Here is a 20,321-nt window from a genome sequence, read left to right as displayed (position 1 = left end):
ACCATGCCCTTAACAACAACCATGGCCTCTTTTCTGAAATATGAATTCATCTACTACCCTTCATCTCCTCTGCTGCCACTTTCAACTAACTACCATCGGCTCTTCTCTGAGCAGTAGTCCCTAACTTGTCTCCTTGGTCTTCTCATCCCCCTTCAACACATTCACAACAGCCATACTCATCTCTGAAACACTTAAATCAGACCATGCAATTCCATGCTTAAAGGTCTTCACTGGCTCCTCACTGCACTTGGAAAGAAATCCCAGGTCTTCCTCAACATGGCTGCCAAGCTCTGTAATATCTGGGTCCACCTACCTCTTGGCCAACTGCTCTCTGTGATCTAGAAGTTCTGGTTTTCTTTGATATCCTCCCACTCGAAAGCCTCACACATGCACCTTCCCCACCCATCACTGGGAATTCTCCTACTCATCTCTCAGATCTCAGCTCTAAATGTCACTTACTCAGAGAGACCACTCCTAAAACCCTAATCTAAAATAGGTTTACTTATTACAAAATCTTGAGGCAGCTGTACTTTCCCTTTATAGCATTTATCAAAATGCATAATCATATATGTTTTTGTATTTATTATTTTTGTCTGCTCATTAGCCTGTTAACTCCATGGATGTAAAGATAATGTCTATTCTATTAGCCATGATATCTGTTAGGTCTAGCTCAGTGTCAGGACATATTTATTAAATAAATGAATGACTGGATGAATAAATAAGCCATTTCCCTTTAGTGAGTATCTCTGGTCCCCTAAATGTTGAATTGATAAATTACTGGTTATTATTTTTCTAGAGACAAAAGACAAAGCTTTGCTTCAAAACAATTTGGAAGCATATGCTGCTCCTTTTCTGGCTTTCCTGGCATCCTCCTAACTGTTATAAGTACTAGTTTGTCTCATATTCATGTTTGGAACTAGACAGTTGTCTACTTTTCACTCCTTTTCAATGCCTTTGAAAGCAAATTAGTCATGAATCCTTTTAGACTCTCATATAAACCTTTAATAGCCCAACCTTTAAAAATCTAGTTATCCTGCTGACATAATGCAACACACTAACTAATGTATTCTATGAACTCCTATCCCCCCCAAATAAAAGAAACCATATGAAAAAATGCTATAAAAATCTAATTAAAATTTTTGCATACATTGTATATAATGTGTTCCTTTCCCTATAATTATACAAAAATGTAGTACTGTTAAGACAATTTGGCATTATACCCCATACTCATAAATGTATACTTACTGCAAAAGATAAAAGGCAAGAGGATAGATTAGTACAAGCCACAATCTACAACGTCAGCATTCATTCTGTTTTTTTTTTTTTTTTTTTTGCGGTATGCGGGCCTCTCACTGTTGTGGCCTCTCCCATTGCAGAGCACAGGCTCCGGACTCACAGGCTCAGCGGCCATGGCTCATGGGCCCAGCCGCTCCGCGGCATGTGGGATCTTCCTGGACTGGGGCACGAACCCTCGTCCCCTGCATCGGCAGGCGGACTCTCAACCACTGCACCACCAGGAAAGCCCCCAGCATTCATTCTTAATGTTGAATTCTCACTGAATATATGTCAGTTGATATTACACAACTATTTTGGCTTTCCCAGAATTACCTTTCTAAAACATCTATTTCATCATGCCATTACTCTGATTCAAAGTTTCAGTGGCTTCCCACTTATATAACTGTGCTTCCCAAATTGCAGATGCCAAATCCGAGGTACAGCGAGTTATGTGTGAGGGAAGGAAAAGCCAAAGCAAATATGCTACATGTCCTTGGACAAACAGTTTTTACTTAAACATTTTTAGAAAAAAAATATTTATAGTAAAACAGCTCTGACTCTACTGTGCAGCAAAATGCAAAATTCAAAAATGAATTTAATATATGATATGCAACTTTAAAGAAGCTTTGAGTTTGGGAAACTGTCAGACACAAGATAGACAATAAATGTGTCAAAAAGACAACACAGAGGACTTCATTCATTTATTATATAAATAGTAACAATATGGACAGTGAAAATATGACAGTGGACCTCCCTCCAGTTTGGATCAGGTGTTCCTTTTCTTATGAGCTCATCCCTAATATATCATCATTCTCAAATATAATATTAGGTTGAACCATAAGAAACTGCCAATATTCAAAGACTTTTGATTTACAAAAATGGCACACTTCTGTGGTTCAACATAATACAAGAGTCTTTCTATCTTATTTGTATGCAATCACCCCAACTTGCCTCCTTTCAAAAATATCTGTTAGTTCTTTGTCTCCACCATCAAGTACTGTGTGACTGGCCTAAACCAGACCACAATAAATGTTGGCTTAGGGCTCAGCCTAGATCAATTTGTACACAACAAGCATAAGCAAGCATTTGAAGTTCCGTATTTGGAAACAAATTCCCTCTTCTTCAGGTTAAGGGACAAAGGACTCCTATTCGCCGTTTAATAGTACTGGTGGAGCATGACATAAAATAAAGTGGGAAAGCCGGTCACAGTCATGCTCCCACACCCTATCTGAACAAAGTACTTATCCTACAGCATGCTACTGGGCTTATGTATAACAAAACCATTCTAATAAACCATTTATGTAAGTGTAGAATCTTTTAAGCTTGATCATCTATTTCTCTTGTCAAAGAAAGAAATAGGCTTAGTCAGTGCCTGATATCGACCACAAAGAATTGAGTATCAAGCCATACTTCTCTTTGTAAAAAAAAGATACTTGTGAATCTGATTTTAGAAAAGCTTTGATACTTTATGAGAAGGAGAAGTTTTCGATTTTCAAAAGAGATTTTTAAGCTTTATATATATATAGCATATTATTAATGATCATATTATCATTTTCTGACTTGGTGAAAGTAAAAATCTGAATAAGCCTCACAAATAGTCTGTATTGAAAAAAATGCATATTCATTTCATTCCCTACTTGACAACTGCTAACTCTAAAAGGTTCCACCTTATTCTTCACCTAAATCTTCATGAAATAAAATATCTGCCTATTTTTAATCATAATTTGTCTTGCTGCAGCATTGCCGTGCAACAAAACTGATCCAGATGCCAATGCTGAGGAAGTTTAGCTGTTAAAATTCACATCTGTTTTCTGTCAGCGTGGCTTTGTTGATAGGCCCATGGTAACAGATGACCAAAACAGCCTTGAAAAAAATCAACAGAACAAGGTTTTCACCCCCAGAATCAACCTGAAAATACAGCAAACACATAAACACTGCTGGATATTTCCCTTAAGTTCTGTGTTTCTCTGAATTCATTACCTTAGACTACTATTTCACTTCCTAGAATTTGCCAAAGTAATGAATTCTAAGAAATGAAAAAGTGCACTGTCTCATGCTTCTCCATGTCACTCTTCTCAATCCTCCAGAAAAAGGACTACGCCTGTACCATTCAACAACTCCCATATGGGACAGAAGACAGATCCCCCAATAACCCTCTGCTACTGCTGCTATGGGTGATTAAAATAATCACAGAGTATATATCCTTTAGCCCAAACACATTTCATAAAACTATTAAATGAGCATTCCTTAAACTTTAGAGAATTTTAAAATTTGGAAACATTTGTTAAACATGTAGATTTCTAGGGTCATATCTTCCATGAATCTTGAATCTAAGATGGATCTATAAAATTTGTATATTTAACAAGCACTCCCCACCCCCATTCCAAGTTGAGATATAATTCAAATTCCATAATATTCATCCTTTAAAGGTATAGACACATCGGTGGTTTTCAGTATATTCAAAAAACTGTACAACCATCCCCACTATCTAATTCCCGAACTCTTCATCACCCCCAAAAGAAACCTTGTATCTAATCCCTCTTCCCCCTAGTTCCTGGCAAATACTAATCTATCAATACTTTCTGTCTCCATGGATTTGCATATAAATGAAATCACACAATATGTGTCTTTTTTTTTTTTTTTTTTTTGCAGTACGCGGGCCTCTCACTGTTGTGGCCTCTCCCGTTGCGGAGCACAGGCTCCGGACTCGCAGGCTCAGCGGCCATGGCTCACGGGCCCAGCCGCTCCGCGGCATGTGGGATCTCCCCGAACCGGGGCACGAACCCGTGTCCCCTGCATCGGCAGGCGGACTCTCAACCACTGCGCCACCAGGGAAGCCCTATGTGTCCTTTTTGTCTGGATCCTTTCACTTAGTATAATGTTTTCAAGGTTTATCCATGTTGTATCATGTATCAGCACACCATTCCTTTCTAAAGCTGAATAACATTCCACAATATGGGTATACAACATTGTTTCATTCATCAGTTGTTGGACATTTGGGTTGCTTCCACTTTTTAGTTAATTACAAATAAGGCTGGTATGACCATTAGTATACAAGGTGGGTTTTTTTTGGTAAACTTATGGTTTTAGTTCTTTTGTGTGTGTGTGTGTGTGTATTGCACTGCTGGGTAATATGGTAACTCTATTTTTAATTTTTTGAGTAATTTCCAAACTGCTTTTCAAAGTAACTATACCACTTTACATTCTCACCAGCAATTTATGAGGGTTCCAGTGTCTTCACATCCTCACCAATGCTAGTTTTTGTCCTTTTTGATTATACCTGCCTATCCTAGTGAGTGTGAAGTCGTATCTCTCTGTGCTTTTAGTTTGCATTTCCCTGATGACTCACGATGTCAAAGATCTCTTAATGTACTTATTGACCATTTGCATATCTTCTTTGGAGAAATGTCTATTCAGATTCTTTGCCCACTTTTAAATTGGGCTATCTGTCTTTTATCAGTAAGTTGCAAGAGTTCTTTATATATTTTAGATACAAAGCCCTTATCAGACATGGGATTTACAAATACTCTCTCCCCTTCTGTGGTCTGTTTTTTCACTTTCTCGATAGTGTCCTTTGAAACATAAAAATTTTTAATTTTGACAAAATCTAATCTATCTATTCTTTTGTTGCTGTGATTTAAATGTCATATGTAAGAAACCATTGTGTAATCCAAGGTCATGAAGATTTACACTTAGATTTTCTTCTAAGAGTTTTATAGTTTTAACTCTTACATTTAGGCCTATGATTTATTTTTTGAGTTAATTCTTACATATGGTATGAGGTAGGCGTACAACTTCATTCTTTTATGTCAATATCCAATTATCCCAGCAACTTTGTTGGAAAGACCGTTATTTCCTTATTGAATTGTCTTGGCATCCTCGTCAAAAGTCAGTTACCCAAAAATGTATATTTCTGAACTCTCAATTCTAATCCATTAATCTATATATCTATTCCTATAACTAATCAGCTAACAGGGAGACTTTTTTTCTTTCAGTATTGCACTGTATCATCATGCTCTTCTAATATTAACAAGAAGGTTCTCACAGAACAAGGGATATTTGTAAAATTTCCATGCAGTGCACTATCAGACATAAACAACAACGACAAAAAAACTAAACTGATTTTGGGGGAAAAGTAATATCTGGGACAAGAAATGGATCATATTTCTATATAGGTGAGTAGGCAAAGTAATATCTTCTAAAGATGACCTATTTTTCAGAAGTCTGATAATTTTGTGTATTTCAAGGTTGACTCATTGTATCTGAATGTGTTTATTTAGCACTATTAGCTTCAACCCAGTCACTTATTTTAAGCTGTTTACATTTCAAGTTGAACACATTAATTATCAGATAATTAGATAATAATATGTTTTATTCTATTGAATAGAAAAAAAAGAGCATTTAAATTAGAGGTTTTATCAGTACTGCTGGATATCTATTGTTCATCTTTTTACAAACAGTCATATAATAATATTAACAAATAATCTTTTCAACAGATTTACAGGAAGACAGATTCTGAATACTAAGAATGCACTAATTTTTCTCTGTATTAAGGATTCTTATGAACAAAATGGTCTCTTGCCTATCTGTCAATTAGCATAAACAAGAGAACTAGTCATAAGTAGTATGTGCCTACTTCATTGGGATGTTGGAGAACAACTAGACCGTGACCACTAAATGCTGTAAGAAACAACCACCAGACTGTGACACAGCCTAAGCTGCAACTCAGTAGGTCAATGAGCCAGTGGAACATGCAGGAAATTGTTCCATTCAATTATGGAAATTTTTCTGGCATTATTCCTCACAAAGAAGAGCAAAGTGGGCTATATTACTAGGACATGGACAAGAAGCAAAATGTCAAGTAGACTTCTAAAAAAAATAAGAGCTTCTGAAAACCCTGGTGAGACAATCCAAAAAGCAGGAGACCAGAATGTTCCACTATGCCTCTTTTTTTAACCAATGCAATCAGCAATTCTAGTAGTGGTAGGTGGTTATTTTATGTCTAGATATGATTGCTCTGGGTAAATAATGTAAAGGTCAAATCATTGTTTGGTTAAAAATGCCCAACAATGGATGCTGATGGTAAAGTACCTGAAAAGGGAAGCTAGAAAAGAATCCCAGGAACATCAGAAGAAGCCATTTCATGATGAAAATTCTGCTAGATCATAGAAGGAGCAACTGAGATACAAGGTCAACAAATTCTTGGACTGAGAGACCTCAACCAATGTTGAGAAGCGATAAGACTCCAATCTTTAAATGAGAGTAGATAATGGGGATTTCTTGAGAGAGGCAAAGATCACTGGTCTATTTGCTATAGAAATGGACAAGAATAATCAGACTATCAAAAAAACTATTTCTAATTGGCCAACTATATGAGGAAGATGAAGGGCAGCAGTCTGTTTGGAGAAGGTAAGAAGTGTGACAGGGATGTAAAAATTTTAGGGAAGTGTGTGGCCCAGAATTACTCCCCAGAAAAGCCTGCCAGTATCCTGTCCTCAAATATTTGAGACTTAAAAAGGGAAACCTTAAAGTTTATCAGCAAAAATTGGGTATGAATAAAACTGAATGGTAAGGGTAAGGAACTACTCTCCAAAAAAAGGTCTCATTTCCAATCTACTTCCAGCTGACACTGTATGATAGAGTTGCATCTCTACTGTACAATCTAAATAATTTATAAATCAGAGACTGTTGTTATGAATAATAGCAATGGAGGTCTTTAAACTAGTATTAGTTAGAAGATGCTTTCACAATCCAATTTCCACACAATGGGAAGCATTCAAATACTTTATATTGCTTTGCAGATAATTATTAAAATAATTTACATAGACTGAAGTTACATGCTGCCTTTACTCAAAACCCTACTTGAAAAACTATATCATGAAAATGATTTGGAACACTGCTACCACTTCAACCCTGAGGACCATAATTTTTAAGATTATGCTCTATATTAAAACTGTGCTACTCTTCATTCTAATTAAATAAATATCTACAGCTGAATAATACATTTTCGAGTTGTAATTTTGAGATTGATAATACAATTTTGAGAATAAATATGTATTTAATAAATATTTATCAAATGCCAAATTTCAAAGCAGTTAACTCTAGTAATTTCAATCCATGAAGTATATGCACCTAGAAATGTTTTGTTTTTCCAGATCCACCAGTGACCCTTCTCTGAAAATCTGCTTCCATGCAGAGTTCCTGTTGAGTGGGCTGTAGGTCATGTGACTCCCCCCAAGGCTAACCCTTATCACAGAATATTGGACAAGAGATGGACAACTAGCCTAAGGTGACCCATACCTTTGACCCATGACTATGGAGGCTTATTTAAAATACAAGCCGGACCAATTAGGTTATCCCTCAAGAGTTTTATCTTAAAAATATAAGGAGCTTGCCAAGAGCTGTTGATCCAACAGCTGTTGATCCTAGAGCTGAAAGGTAATGGCAGACGTTTCTGAGATATTTTAGGCCCTGTACAAACAAAGCTACAAAGATGTAGGTCATGAAAGAAGGGAGAACATCCAATTCATAAACAGAGAGAGACCAATACAGATGAGTGCCTGGAGTTTCTGTGACACCTGTCCTTCCTGAGGTCTACTTGCTCATCTTTTCCTGGGTTCCCTCTATATTTATAATAAACCCCCACTGTACTTGAGCTACTATGTCTGGATTTCTGTTTCTTAAAATTTCTTAACTAAAAGAGAAGGAATTCCTAAATATATTAACTTATTTTTTTTCTCTTAAGAATCAAGGGCACAGTTATTTTTCAGCCCATAGGATTTCATAAAAACATCTACATGAGGACAATAAAAATCATTTTGTCCATTAATTCTTCATTCCTACTTTCCTTCAACAGATATTTCCTGTGTGTCTACAAGTTGACTAGGTATACAGTAGGACACGAAACAGACATGGCTTCTCTTTTCAGAAATGTATAATCTAGTAGAAGAAATAGGTATTTGAAAAGTAATACACAGTAAATAAATAAATAACCACCAACTACAGGGTGCTATCAGAGAAGGTAAAAGGACGCACTACTTAAGAATGGGTGATCAGGGAAAACTTCTTAGAGGAAGAAACATTTAAACTTAGACCTGAAGGAGTAAGCCAGGTAGAATGAAGAACACACTGTAGGCAGAAGGGAAAGGCTACACAGACATTTTCAACCTGAAAAGATCGTAAGTGTTTCGGAAGCTAAAAGGCCAGGGTTGGATATACAGTGAGTAAGGGGAAGACTGACCCAGGGACACCACTGTGGAGGAAGGAAGAGTAAGATTACAGACCAAGGGAAACAATTCAAGTTTTATTTAGTGGGAAATCACTGAAGCATTTTCAGCAGAGGGGTTACATGACCTGATCTGGGTTTTATGAAAATTTCTCTGGATGCTGTGGAGAATAATGGGATAAAAGAAGGTCAAGTGGTAAGATGAGTTAGGAGGTTACTGAATAGGACATGATACTGAGGAGAAGACACATTTTGCTTTCAAAAAATATTTTGGAAGTGGACTTGATAAACCAGTGAGTACAGTAATATTTTCCAAATATGTTCAATTGGAAATTGCTCAGAGATACATATATACATAGCATACATATAGACATACATGGGAATGATAAACACTGAATGGTTCCTCTGAGGAAGGCAAAAGGCGGGAGGTGTGATCAGGAAGAGATAATAATATACAAAGCTAACATTGTTGGTATTGTTTTATGTCTTAACCAGAGAGGTAGACACAGGAGTTCACTGTATGTCTTTATGATTTTTTGGTATGTTTAATTTTTTTATTATTATTTTTTAAACTTTTATTTTATATTGGAGTATAGTTGATTCACAATGTTGTGTTAGTTTTAAGTGTACAGCAAAGTGATTCAGTTATGCATAAACATATATCTACTCTTTTTCAGCTTCTTTTCCTATATAGGTTAATACAGGATAGTGAGTAGACTTCCCTGTGTTATACAGTAGGTCCTTGTTGGTTATCTATTTTATATATAGTAGTATGTGCATGTTAATCACAAAATCCTAATTTATCCCTCCCCCCGCCACCTTTCCCCTTTGGTAACCATAAGTTTGTTTTCTATGTCTGTGGGTCTATTTTAAATATTTAATCATAAAAATAATAGACTATGTTTAGTTATTTTATTCAATCCATGTATATACAGTTTAACTGTTATGAGTGTTTCTGCCACCAAAAATACTATAAAGTAACTTTAGTTATTCCAATTTATGATGAACTGAAAGATTTTTATTGGAAAAAAATCTGTCACCCCACAACTTTAAGTCAGTGATCTTTGCTCTGATTATGAGAACTAAACACTCAACAACTAAATACTATGGGTTACTGAACAGGTTCAAGGTATATAAAGTCTTTGTGAGTCTGATTTTATTGCAGCAAAACACCACTTCTATTTTTAGCAGTAAATATGCAGCTGTATTTTAAAGTACTAGGTTTAACATGCTTATTCCCCCATTGATCATCTTTCATAATTATTCCACCCTCTATATTTCTTATTTAAAAATTGACTTTAAATGTTCCCAGGGGCACCAAAACCTGCTTCTGGAAAAACACTGCAGAGAATTTGTAATCCAAGCACTTCCAGAACAAAGCATGTAACAGTAACATTCCCCATTCACTCCACAGCATCATCTGTCTCCAAGATGCTCCCTGAAGCATGGAAGCTACGCAACCAGCCATCCTTCCCTCTCACTACTACCTTAAATGAAAACATGTAATCAATAAAACTTACCCCAGATTCTCCATCAGCACATCCTGTTTTCTCTACCTTTGAAATCTGTCCAGAGTTCAACCACTTTTCACTACCTCCACTGCCACTGCTTGGTCCAAACACCACAGATTACCTCAATTGTCTCTAACTGGTCTCCCACTTCTCCCTTCAAATTCTCCCCACATCTTTTTTCAACAATGTAACCTGAGTTCAGGATAAAACATATATCACAGCATGTCATTCCTATACTCAACCTCTCCAGTGGTTTCCCATCTCAGTCCAGTAAAACCTAAATTCTCTACCATGGTCAAAAGACCCTGTTAAGATCTGCCATATTTCTCTTCTTTCCTTTATCTTTCTCCATAGCATTTAACACCTCTGATATACTGTATATTCTACTTAGTCATTTGTTTATTGTCTGCCTTTTCCACAAGGATAAAAACTTAATGAGGGCAAGAGTTTTATCTGTTTTTTATTTACTGTTGTATCCCTGAACTTGAATGGTGCCAAGCATTAGTAGGAGTTCAATAAACATTTGTTGAATAAATGAATATTCCTCTCAAAGTCACAAGAAGCACAGATAGTCGTTCTGCCATTTTTTAACTTGAGGTTTCTGCCTCTTTCTGTAATGTCAAAATTAACAAAAACACAAGAAAGAGCTGTTAAGACAACTGATGTGAGAACCATAAAGACCCTAGTAGGTAGGAAAGATATTAGCAGCCAGAAACGAGATTTTAGAGTTTTTTCTAGTCCTGAGGATTTCTACTGATAAGTAAAACATTAAAATAGCCTCTACAGTATTTATTGGTTAGTCAAAGCATTTTTTTCCTCTCTTGTGACCAATTACTATTCTTAAAGTTTCAGAAAATTTTATGTTTATGTTCTTAATCTTCTTTATATCAGCCCATTGTGATGTGCTTTAAATTCAATGTATTACTTGATAAAGGTGTTAATGCTACTGTAGTAATCATAGTGCAATACATAAATGTATCAAACTAACATGTTGTGATACACTGTGATACAAGCTTACACAATGTTATATGTCAACTATATCTCAATTAAACATTCAATGTATCACTATTTGAGGGAGGAAAATGGGGGCAAAGAGTAAAGATATTACACAATGAATCTATTCTTCAGATAACAGCTTTAGAAAACTGCTTTGAAAGGGGGATTATACTTGGTGGTATTCAATCAGATATCCCGTACTGTCATTTCTTTTCTCATCACCCTAAGAAGAAAGGAGAGGCAGGAAATATACTCCAATTTGAAGGGTCAATAATTTCCTTAAATTTCATGAAATACCAAGTTACTATATAAAGCTGAATATATTTGATACTCTAAAACCTGAACTATCTGGGAAGAGTCAACTTTAAACAGCTGTCAGTTATCTTGTCAAGACTAAAAGAAACACTGTTTTCCTTATGTCTTTTGAAAGAAGGTGGAAGAAAAAACACTTTTGGAGGACTACTTGAATCACTATAGTCAATAAGAAATAGAATAAAACTTCTATTAAGGTCAATGGCTAAATTTTTGGTTTTAGCAAAGAAGCGCCTCAACTGGGGGGAAAACAAAGGTGGTTAGAAAGGTAATAACGAACCAACAGCTAGTTAACCCTCTCTTAAGAATCCCTAAAGTTGGTTGTTAATTGAATAAATTGAGAAGCAACTAAAAGGACTATACAGGTGGATGGAGCAGAATGGAAGGTAATATTATTAAGTAAATATTTATTACGTAGCAGACAGAGTGATAGACACTTTATATCCATAATTGCATTTAATCCTTAAAATAAACCCAGGAGCTAAGTATTGTTAGCTTCATTTTACAGAGAAGAAAACTAAGACATATATTGGTAAAGTAATGTGAAGAAAGTGATACAGGAAGGGTTAACTAAAAAGCCAAATACCTCAACGCCAATGTTAAGCTGTCTCTATGTTGCTTCTTCTATAACTGAATACATTGCTGAATTTTCCACATCAGGGTAAATGCCCTCATATAAGCACAAAAGTGATTTGGGTCTTAGATCCAGCTCTTAGTTCCCATCTGTACGCAACTTCAGAGATTAAGTGAATGACTTCAATCACCAAATGAGATTCATTTTGCTCCATGTTCATGAACACTAATCTGATCTAGGACCTGCCATCTACAAAAAAAAAATAGAAAACAAAAACTCTGCCCCTGATCACAAGGAAGACTTTTACTGAATAAAAACAACACAAAAGGCGATGTTCAAAATACTTTGGAAAGCTGTTTGGTAGCATCTACAAAACCTTAGCTTACATATGCCCTAACCCAGAAATTTCACTCCTAGACGTGTACCCACTGAAATGGGTACACGGGCTTCCCTGGTGGCGCAGTGGTTGAGAGTCCGCCTGCCGATGCAGGGGGCGCGGGGTCGTGCCCCGGTCCGGGAAGATCCCACATGCCGCGGAACGGCTGGGCCCGTGAGCCATGGCCACTGAGCCTGCGCGTTCGGAGCCTGTGCTCCGCAACGGGAGAGGCCACAATGGCGAGAGGCCCGCATACCGCAAAAATAAAAAATTTAAAAAACTAAAAAAATAAAGAAATGCGTACACATGTTTACCAAAAGACAAGTTGAAGAATGTTCACAGCAACACTATTCATAATAGCCCTAATCGGGAAACGACCCAAACGCCCATCAACAATAGAATGGAAGAACAAATAAATTGTAGCATATTCACAAAATTGAAATAAACCATGCCTAGATGCACTATGTGGATGAGTCTCACAAACATAATGATGAATGAAGAAGCTAGATGAAAAAGAGTTCATATTGTATCATGCCATTTACATAACGTTCAAAACCAATTAACACTAATCTAGGTGTTAAAAGTCAGGATAGTGATCACTCTTCAGAGGAGTAGTGACTGAGGGGAGGAGGGCTTATGAAATGCAGGTAATGTTCTTTTTCTTTTATCTGGGTACTTGCTACATTAGTATGTTCGGTTTGTTAAAAATCAGCATGTTTTACACTAATTTTTGCACATTTTCTTTTATTCTGTTATATTTAAATAAAAGGTTCTTTAAAAACCAATGTTTTATTCTTGGGGGATTAACAGCATAGCATTTACACTGTAATTAATACTTTTAGCCTTCTTCTTATCCCTCCATATAAACAGAGACAGATAATAAACATAGGAGGCTTTGTTCTTTAAAAAGAATTTTTTTTCATTTCAATTTTGGGCTAAATGTCAATTTACAGAGTTCCATTCATCTCAATATAAGAAAATGTATTTTCAACTCTAGTTTCAAATCCTGTTGCAATCCATCTTCACCAAACAAAAGAATTAACCCTAGTCACCGCATATTTAGCTTTAAGTAAATATTTTAAATAAAACTACCGATAACTAGTTCTTGATTCCAACTGCATTGTCAAAGTCTACTAAAATTCTTCCCTTTTCTGCTACTTCATTAACTTCATATTCTTAACCTCAGAATGAATGAAGAAATCCTTAAAAACATTTAACTTAGGAAAACATGAAATGAGGATATACTTTCTAAGAGTAAAATTTCAAGCTCAATGACTTTCTCATTTTGCAATAGGATCTTTGAGCAAAATATTCTGCAGACCAATACATTTTTTTTGTCAGAATAATGAACTTTGAAAAATCAACACTTTTTCCATCTAAGAATTTCCAAGCCTTCCATTTGTAACTCAATATTAATTCATGACCATCAAGATTTAAATTGTTTTCTTTAAAAAGAGAGAATAGGACGAAAACAAATACCTATGGATGATTCTATTTAAGACTATGTTTCCATTTCTTCTTTTGGAATATTTTATCACACATGAAAGAATAGCCTTGATATAAATATTTTATTAACCACAAGGAGGAAAGGGGCAAAGAGAAAACACAGACAAGCAGGAAATAAAAGTTTATCTAAAAGTTTCCTTTGCAAATTAATCCTCTGACAAAGATGACTTAGTGGAAAGAACAAATATCCTGAAGCACACTACAATACTGTTCCCAATAAACTTTATTTTGAAAGGCTATTTACTTTGTTAAGGGATGTTATCATTTATTTCCTTGGTTACCATGATGCTGTGATTACAACCTACTCCGTTTTGGAAAGCTATGCAACTTCCTTAAAAAGCTGCAGCGTACAGGTTTAAGGGAATAAAAAGTAACATCTATGATGCTCTTATTAATTTTAATGAGCATTAAGAGCTTTCAAACACTGTGATTATGAATCGCAGCTGACAACTGATGAGAAGGCTTATAAATTTACTTTTCTTTTCCTTACCATAAATGTTGCTAATTTTTTTTAGCAACTGATATTAGAAATTCAAATATCTTCAAGACGAAATTTCCTGAGGAATTATGAATCTGGGTTCCAGAAGACCCGTGGACAGTGCTCCAGTGTCAGGTATGGCACCATTCAGGTAGAGACAATTTTACAAAGTCACTATTCCAGTGTTACTACTTTACCAAAAGTGACCAAGAAATCCAATTTAACTGCTATGATTAAGCATATTCATTTCATTCTCTTTTCTATAATGAACACCACCGAACCAATCTACTCTGAAGTTAGATAATATCAGCAAAAAACATAAAGCAATGATAATAAGCATTTGCAATCTCTTACTATATATAAAGATAAAACTGTTAAAATGTCATGCCCCCACTTTTTCCTATTTTTATAAATACCATGAAATACTGAACTCAGATCAGTGTGCAATAAGTAAGACCTATAAATATTTATCAAAACTAACTTTTAGTATCACCTTGTTTTAAGATTAGAGAACTCAATGAATTTGGTTTTACTTTCAAAGAATATTAAACTAAATTAGAGGAGTCAGAACCGTTCACCACACCCATTTGGATAATCAGGCAAAGTAGAGTTTTTAGTACAAATGTCCAGTTTGCTTTGTGCATACTGTGATCACACCATTTTGACTTTGAATAAGGTTTTAGCTCCTAATTTTGCATTCGTCCTTTAGGTTTAATTTAAATAGGCATTTTAGGAACTAATTTGTAAGTAAGACAAATAGAATTAATGTGTCATCAGTCAGGTACTCTGGCTGTTATAATATTCAGAATTCGGGAACATATTCTGTGTCTCTCAGTGAGTCACTCAACTCTTCTTTATCAAAATATATTACAAATGTTTTAAAATCTTACATGTTTACAAAATGCTCTGCACCCTTCATATGTTGTGCTTCTGCCAGCTAGAACCTTTGAAGAGCAAAACCCAGCTGTGCTTGCATGTCAGATGGTTACTGCAGTAAGTAGGCTGAAAAGTAACAGTTATGCTTTATATAGCTTATACGTTTTTATCTTTTTTAACCTTATTTTTATAATGAAATTTCTAGTTCCTGGGGTGATTAAAATGGTTAGACTTTTCTTCTAAGAAAGAAGAAACTTTGTGTTAAAAAATATTGTAATATAAAACTGTCTAAATTATATTAAGTTTACACTTTTGATTACTCCAGCTTTTTACATTAAGACAGTTATATTTTTATATACATTTATATTCCTAATAAAAAAGTTTTTCTTATCCAGCAACGTTTTCATCACCGCGAAGACAAACATTTTGATGGGCAGTAAACGGTGTATGTGTGTGTAATATTACTTACATCTTTAAAAGAGTAAAGTAAATAAATACAGCCATCTAAGGAACTAAAAACAATAAAGGAAACAAATATAGATACCTAAGGAATTCTGCAAACTGATTTTTGAAATAGTCTACTGTCTAAACATATAATTATATGATATAGAAGCTTTAGTTTATCACTTCTCAATTGTCTGGTAGGAGTCTCAAACAACACACAGGAAGAGATATGAATTGAGAACTTAATTACCATAAAATTTTCATTTATATTCACTCTTGGAGTATAATTACATTACCATTAAAAACACACCTGATTCTAATTTCACTTATTTAACTTTAAAGGTCCTTGGTATTAGTAATGCATAATTACACAGATATAGGCTTATTGTGAATTTAATGATACAAATTTAATTACCTCATTTTAATTTGTAGAAATTATATATGCCTAACATTATCATTTCTCACAAATAATAAAATTACAATTAAAGTAGTCTTTACTAAAAATTCAAATAGAACTTTTTGGTCAGTATTTATGGCTTAATGTTCTTTTTTAAGGTAAAAAGAAAATGAAGAAAATTGTTAATCATGTTAAGTAGAAACTATTTTCTATTTTGACTTAAATATGAGAGATGGGAGTCACTCTACCTCACAAAGCAGTAAGTCAATGATGTGGAAGACCATGCAGAGTGGGAACTTGGCAGTAAAAAGAGTGAGAAACCACTGGGATGCATACATATGAGCTTCCAGGTTCAGATCAGAAAAATGGCCGTGCAGGTCCGGTAACTGCTCCTGAAAGTCAAAGTGGAAAATTGTGGGGGGAGGAACACTGAAGACGCCTCATTTCCTGCCACAACTGCGATTTATGACAAGCTTGCTACGATCACTCTCAATTTACTACAGCATTTGTTGACTTTTATATAACTACATAGAAGTGATGATAGGAGATGAGAACTGGGCATATGACAGAGAACAAGAAAGACGTGTTATGAACAAATAACAAAGATCAACTCTTGCTCACTTGACTGTTCCTGTTTCTTGGGAAATGCTTGCTCTGACAGAACACCTGTGGTCTAGTGAGTATCAGGACTCCACGGTCAAGTCACAGCACTCCATTCAGGGTTGAACTCCTAACTAGCCAAAAAAGAAATGTATCTTTTCTTTGAAGACCATTTAATATAAACATCATCTGGGTTCTATGATATTACTTCAGTACATTATGGTACTGAAGCCCAAAACATAACCGTGCTTTTAACAGTCTATCTTCAACATATTAAAAATTACAAAGTACAGAAATTGTACAAGTATATAATGTATAAAATTGGATGTCTCCTGGGAAAAATACTGGGAAAAAGAGGAAAAACCCTCTTTTTCCCCGATTTATACAAGTAAATGCTTTTCAAAAGCATGAAAGGCAAAGTATAAAGCATTAGCATAGCTATTCCCATAACTGAAAGACAAAGGCAAAGATATATAAAAGCCCACTTTAGTTTTGTTTTCATAAACAGACCACAGAAATAAAATTTTTGTACAAGATGCTCTTTGAAAAACACCCCAATGTACCCATCAGGTACTTTTAATGGGGTATTGAAGTGGTCATTCAGTTAACAGACAAAAGTGCTAACAGAAAATGTATTTGGGTTTCTTCATAGTACCACGAACATGCTATTCATTTATTAGGTACTTTTATTTGACTCTCAAAGTTCTTAAGAATACTGACCTTTGAAAAAATATGAACTTTTAAAAATGAAAGGTAAATGAAAGATAAAAAATGTGAAGAATCCCAAATATTTACTAGGAAGAATTAAATCTCTAAAAAAGAGCCCATTGCTTGTACTGTCCATAGTTACCAGATTCTTCTACACAGTCTTTTTCCCCCTCAATGCCCATTTGTCATTGTGCTTACAGTTCTTTTGACATCCTCCTCCCCCTTTATTTCTTCTTCACATTTCAGGTCTTCTACCCTCCTATATTCCCTTCTCCTAATACAGCTGTCCTTAACCTCACTGCAAACTCTCTGCCTTCCACTTCCCTGTTCTAGTCTTTGTCTCCTACTGACTTCACTTCCCCCTTAGACACCTATTGATCTCCTGACAAGTCATGTCAATAAGCTCCTAACAGTATCCTCTACTGCCACATCCCAGTAACCTTCCTCCCCAACCACTTTACTTTTCCCCAATATGGAATCAATTCAATCATGTATTTTCTTCACATTTCTCTTAGATTCCCAATACCTCTTATAGAGAAAGCCATATAAACATGTTGCATAGACCCATTACAAATTTAAGATTTACAACCTCAGGTGGAATTTCAAAGCTACTCAGTAATTCCTTTAACAGCACTAGACAATAATTTTGTCCTTGCTCACAATCTTTTTTATGACAGATATATAAAAGAATACCTGTTTCTCATACATATAATTTACACATATACATTATGAAATAGTTAACAACATTGTTTGAGATCTGGAAATTACAGAGGAAAAAATTTAAAGTATGTCCCTACACTACAATATTTTAGGTGGTTTTTAATTTCATCAATATCTTTCTGTCTCTTTAAAGTGTTCTCTACATGTGGACCTAAATATGGTACTGGTGCTAATTAACACTGAGAAAAATCTTATGTATTTCAGCTTTTATTATGTAAATATCTTCATTTATTTACAAATAATACTAGGAAATCTCTTTACTGACTTAATTCACCATATTCGCACTTCAAAGCGTATTAAGTTGAATATTTTAAATGGAAGACTATTTTTATAAATGGTCAAGTAGTTAAATAAATATTTTATGATATTAAGACCACTGTAGATATTGGTCAGAAACCAAATCCATTTACCTTTTCTGTAACTTTCCATTAGAGTTTCATAAACCATTATTTTTTCAATTTTATTGGACTTTCCCTATAAGTCAACAAATCCCTGAGTGATAAAAGTTCCTAATGTTTATTTACCTGCATTAGTCTCTCCAACTGATAGAACTTGCAGTGAAGATCTTCAAAGTTGTTTTTGTAGAGGTCTCGTAAACCATAGTCATACATGATTTTCACCAAAACACAGAATGCTTGTTCCTCTGGCATCTACAGGAAAACATATACATACAGAACATGACTGAGTGGCATTTGACCAGAATGTCAGAAACATTCCTTCATGTTATTAGTCCCCTGTATTAGTGGTTGAAGGCCACTAGTGAATGAAATTCTCCAGAGCCAGCTTTCTGCAGTGACACAGGTAAAATCTGTGTTCCAAGTTTCAAGCTTCCCTACTTGAGATGAATTTCGCTCTTTTGCTAATTTTAATCACCTTGTCATTTACTCTTAAACCATCTTAAAAATAGGTAATACAGTAAGATGATGTAAAAATTCAAAACAATTTAAAAGTATATAAAGGTTAAAAAAAGTCTCACTCCTCTCTATCCCTATATCCACTAATCCCTGTATCTGTGCCCCCAACCTCTTTTGCATAATCTCATAACTACTCAATAATTTCTCATATAACCTGCCAGTGTTTCTTTATGCAAATAAAAGAATTACATTTCTTATTTTACTTTTTCCCTTTCCTATATAAAAGATAGCATTCTAAATACATTGCTATGCACCTTGCTTTTCTCCCTCAATAATTTCCCAAAAGAGGGATTGCTGAGTCAAAGGATAAAATGCATTTTTAATTTTGATAGATAGTATGCTACTGTCCTCCCAGAATCTTGATGTTGCTATTTTTCTGTCTATAAAAAGGTCTTCAGCTGTTTCAGAAGCTTATGAGCTTCTCTCATTAAGATTTAAATGACAAATAAAATCTGATATACCTTCCCAGATATTTTTATCTGAACAGAGAATAAAATCTGAAATCAAAAGAACCGATCTCTAAATTATGGTATCAATAAGCTGAAAGAATTTAGAGAGGGACATATTCAATATTTTAGAATTTGTACCAAGCAAACAGAAAAAGTTGTCCTTACTCAAGGTCCTAGGATGTAACTATTATGTAAACATTTACTTAAAATGTCACTTCTTTGAAAGTCTGACCTTGGCTGATTTCGGTATTTGACACATTTGTTAGACCAACTTCCTGCCTGAATAACTGAATCAAGTAGAGTTCTGTTTACCCACTTAGAAATGTAACTGTTTATTTAAGTTCCTATACAAACTGACCACTTCTGTTTGCTACTATAAACCATGAAATATGTAAATTAGTTAAATAAAATCTCCTAAAGTTAAATAAGTACAGTTAGCTGTTGTCATTTTGCTTCTCTAAATATTTGCTTATTTCTTTTTTACCTATGAGTTGGGGGCCTTGGCTTTGACCCCAGCTGTTCAAGTCAGCAGACATTTTTCAGTTTTTATGCAGTTATTTAGAACGTAAGCACACTGTATTTTTTACCCCTTTAGCAATTCTGTCATTGAAGCTTCAAGTGACACTAATGTGCACATGAACAGTCTACAATACTTCTCTTACTACCAAGTTATAAGCCTCTTTGTCTTCTCCCTGATCTCTACTAAAATGGCTATACAAAAATGCTGCCCGTAAGATAACTGTAACCAGCCCTAGAGAAACTAGTTCACTCAACTTTTCCCTCTTCCTAAGTAAGTGATGATTAGTTGAATATACAAGGTATAAAAGGGATTAACCTTTATTTCCTTGAATGTGGTGAGACCATTAAAACAAAAGTTTAAACACCCTTCAGCATTCATACATGCAGTCACTGAACATATAAGATGCATGTACCGTTTGTTCTAGGCCCTGGATACAGAGG

At 35.0% G+C, this 20,321-nt stretch overlaps 1 protein-coding gene across 3 annotated transcripts in view; it reads right to left on the bottom strand.

Annotated features, from left to right (window-relative positions):
* Positions 1 to 20,321, bottom strand: part of RABGAP1L (RAB GTPase activating protein 1 like) — a 682,701-nt gene that overhangs the window by 218,594 nt on the left and 443,786 nt on the right. For all 3 annotated transcript variants that reach the window (XM_060034268.1, XM_060034260.1, XM_060034251.1), the window contains exons 16-17: positions 18,523 to 18,648; positions 16,219 to 16,362 (exon numbers count right to left, since the gene is read on the bottom strand). In XM_060034268.1, the coding sequence (XP_059890251.1) occupies positions 16,219 to 16,362; positions 18,523 to 18,648 (270 nt within the window). The remainder of the gene's footprint in view (positions 1 to 16,218; positions 16,363 to 18,522; positions 18,649 to 20,321) is intronic.

This window comes from Delphinus delphis, chromosome 1 (genome assembly GCF_949987515.2).
Source record: "Delphinus delphis chromosome 1, mDelDel1.2, whole genome shotgun sequence".
In the NCBI taxonomy this organism is placed as follows: domain Eukaryota; kingdom Metazoa; phylum Chordata; class Mammalia; order Artiodactyla; family Delphinidae; genus Delphinus; species Delphinus delphis.
Note: the sequence above shows the minus strand (reverse complement) of the source record. Positions and strands in the feature narration are given on the sequence as shown.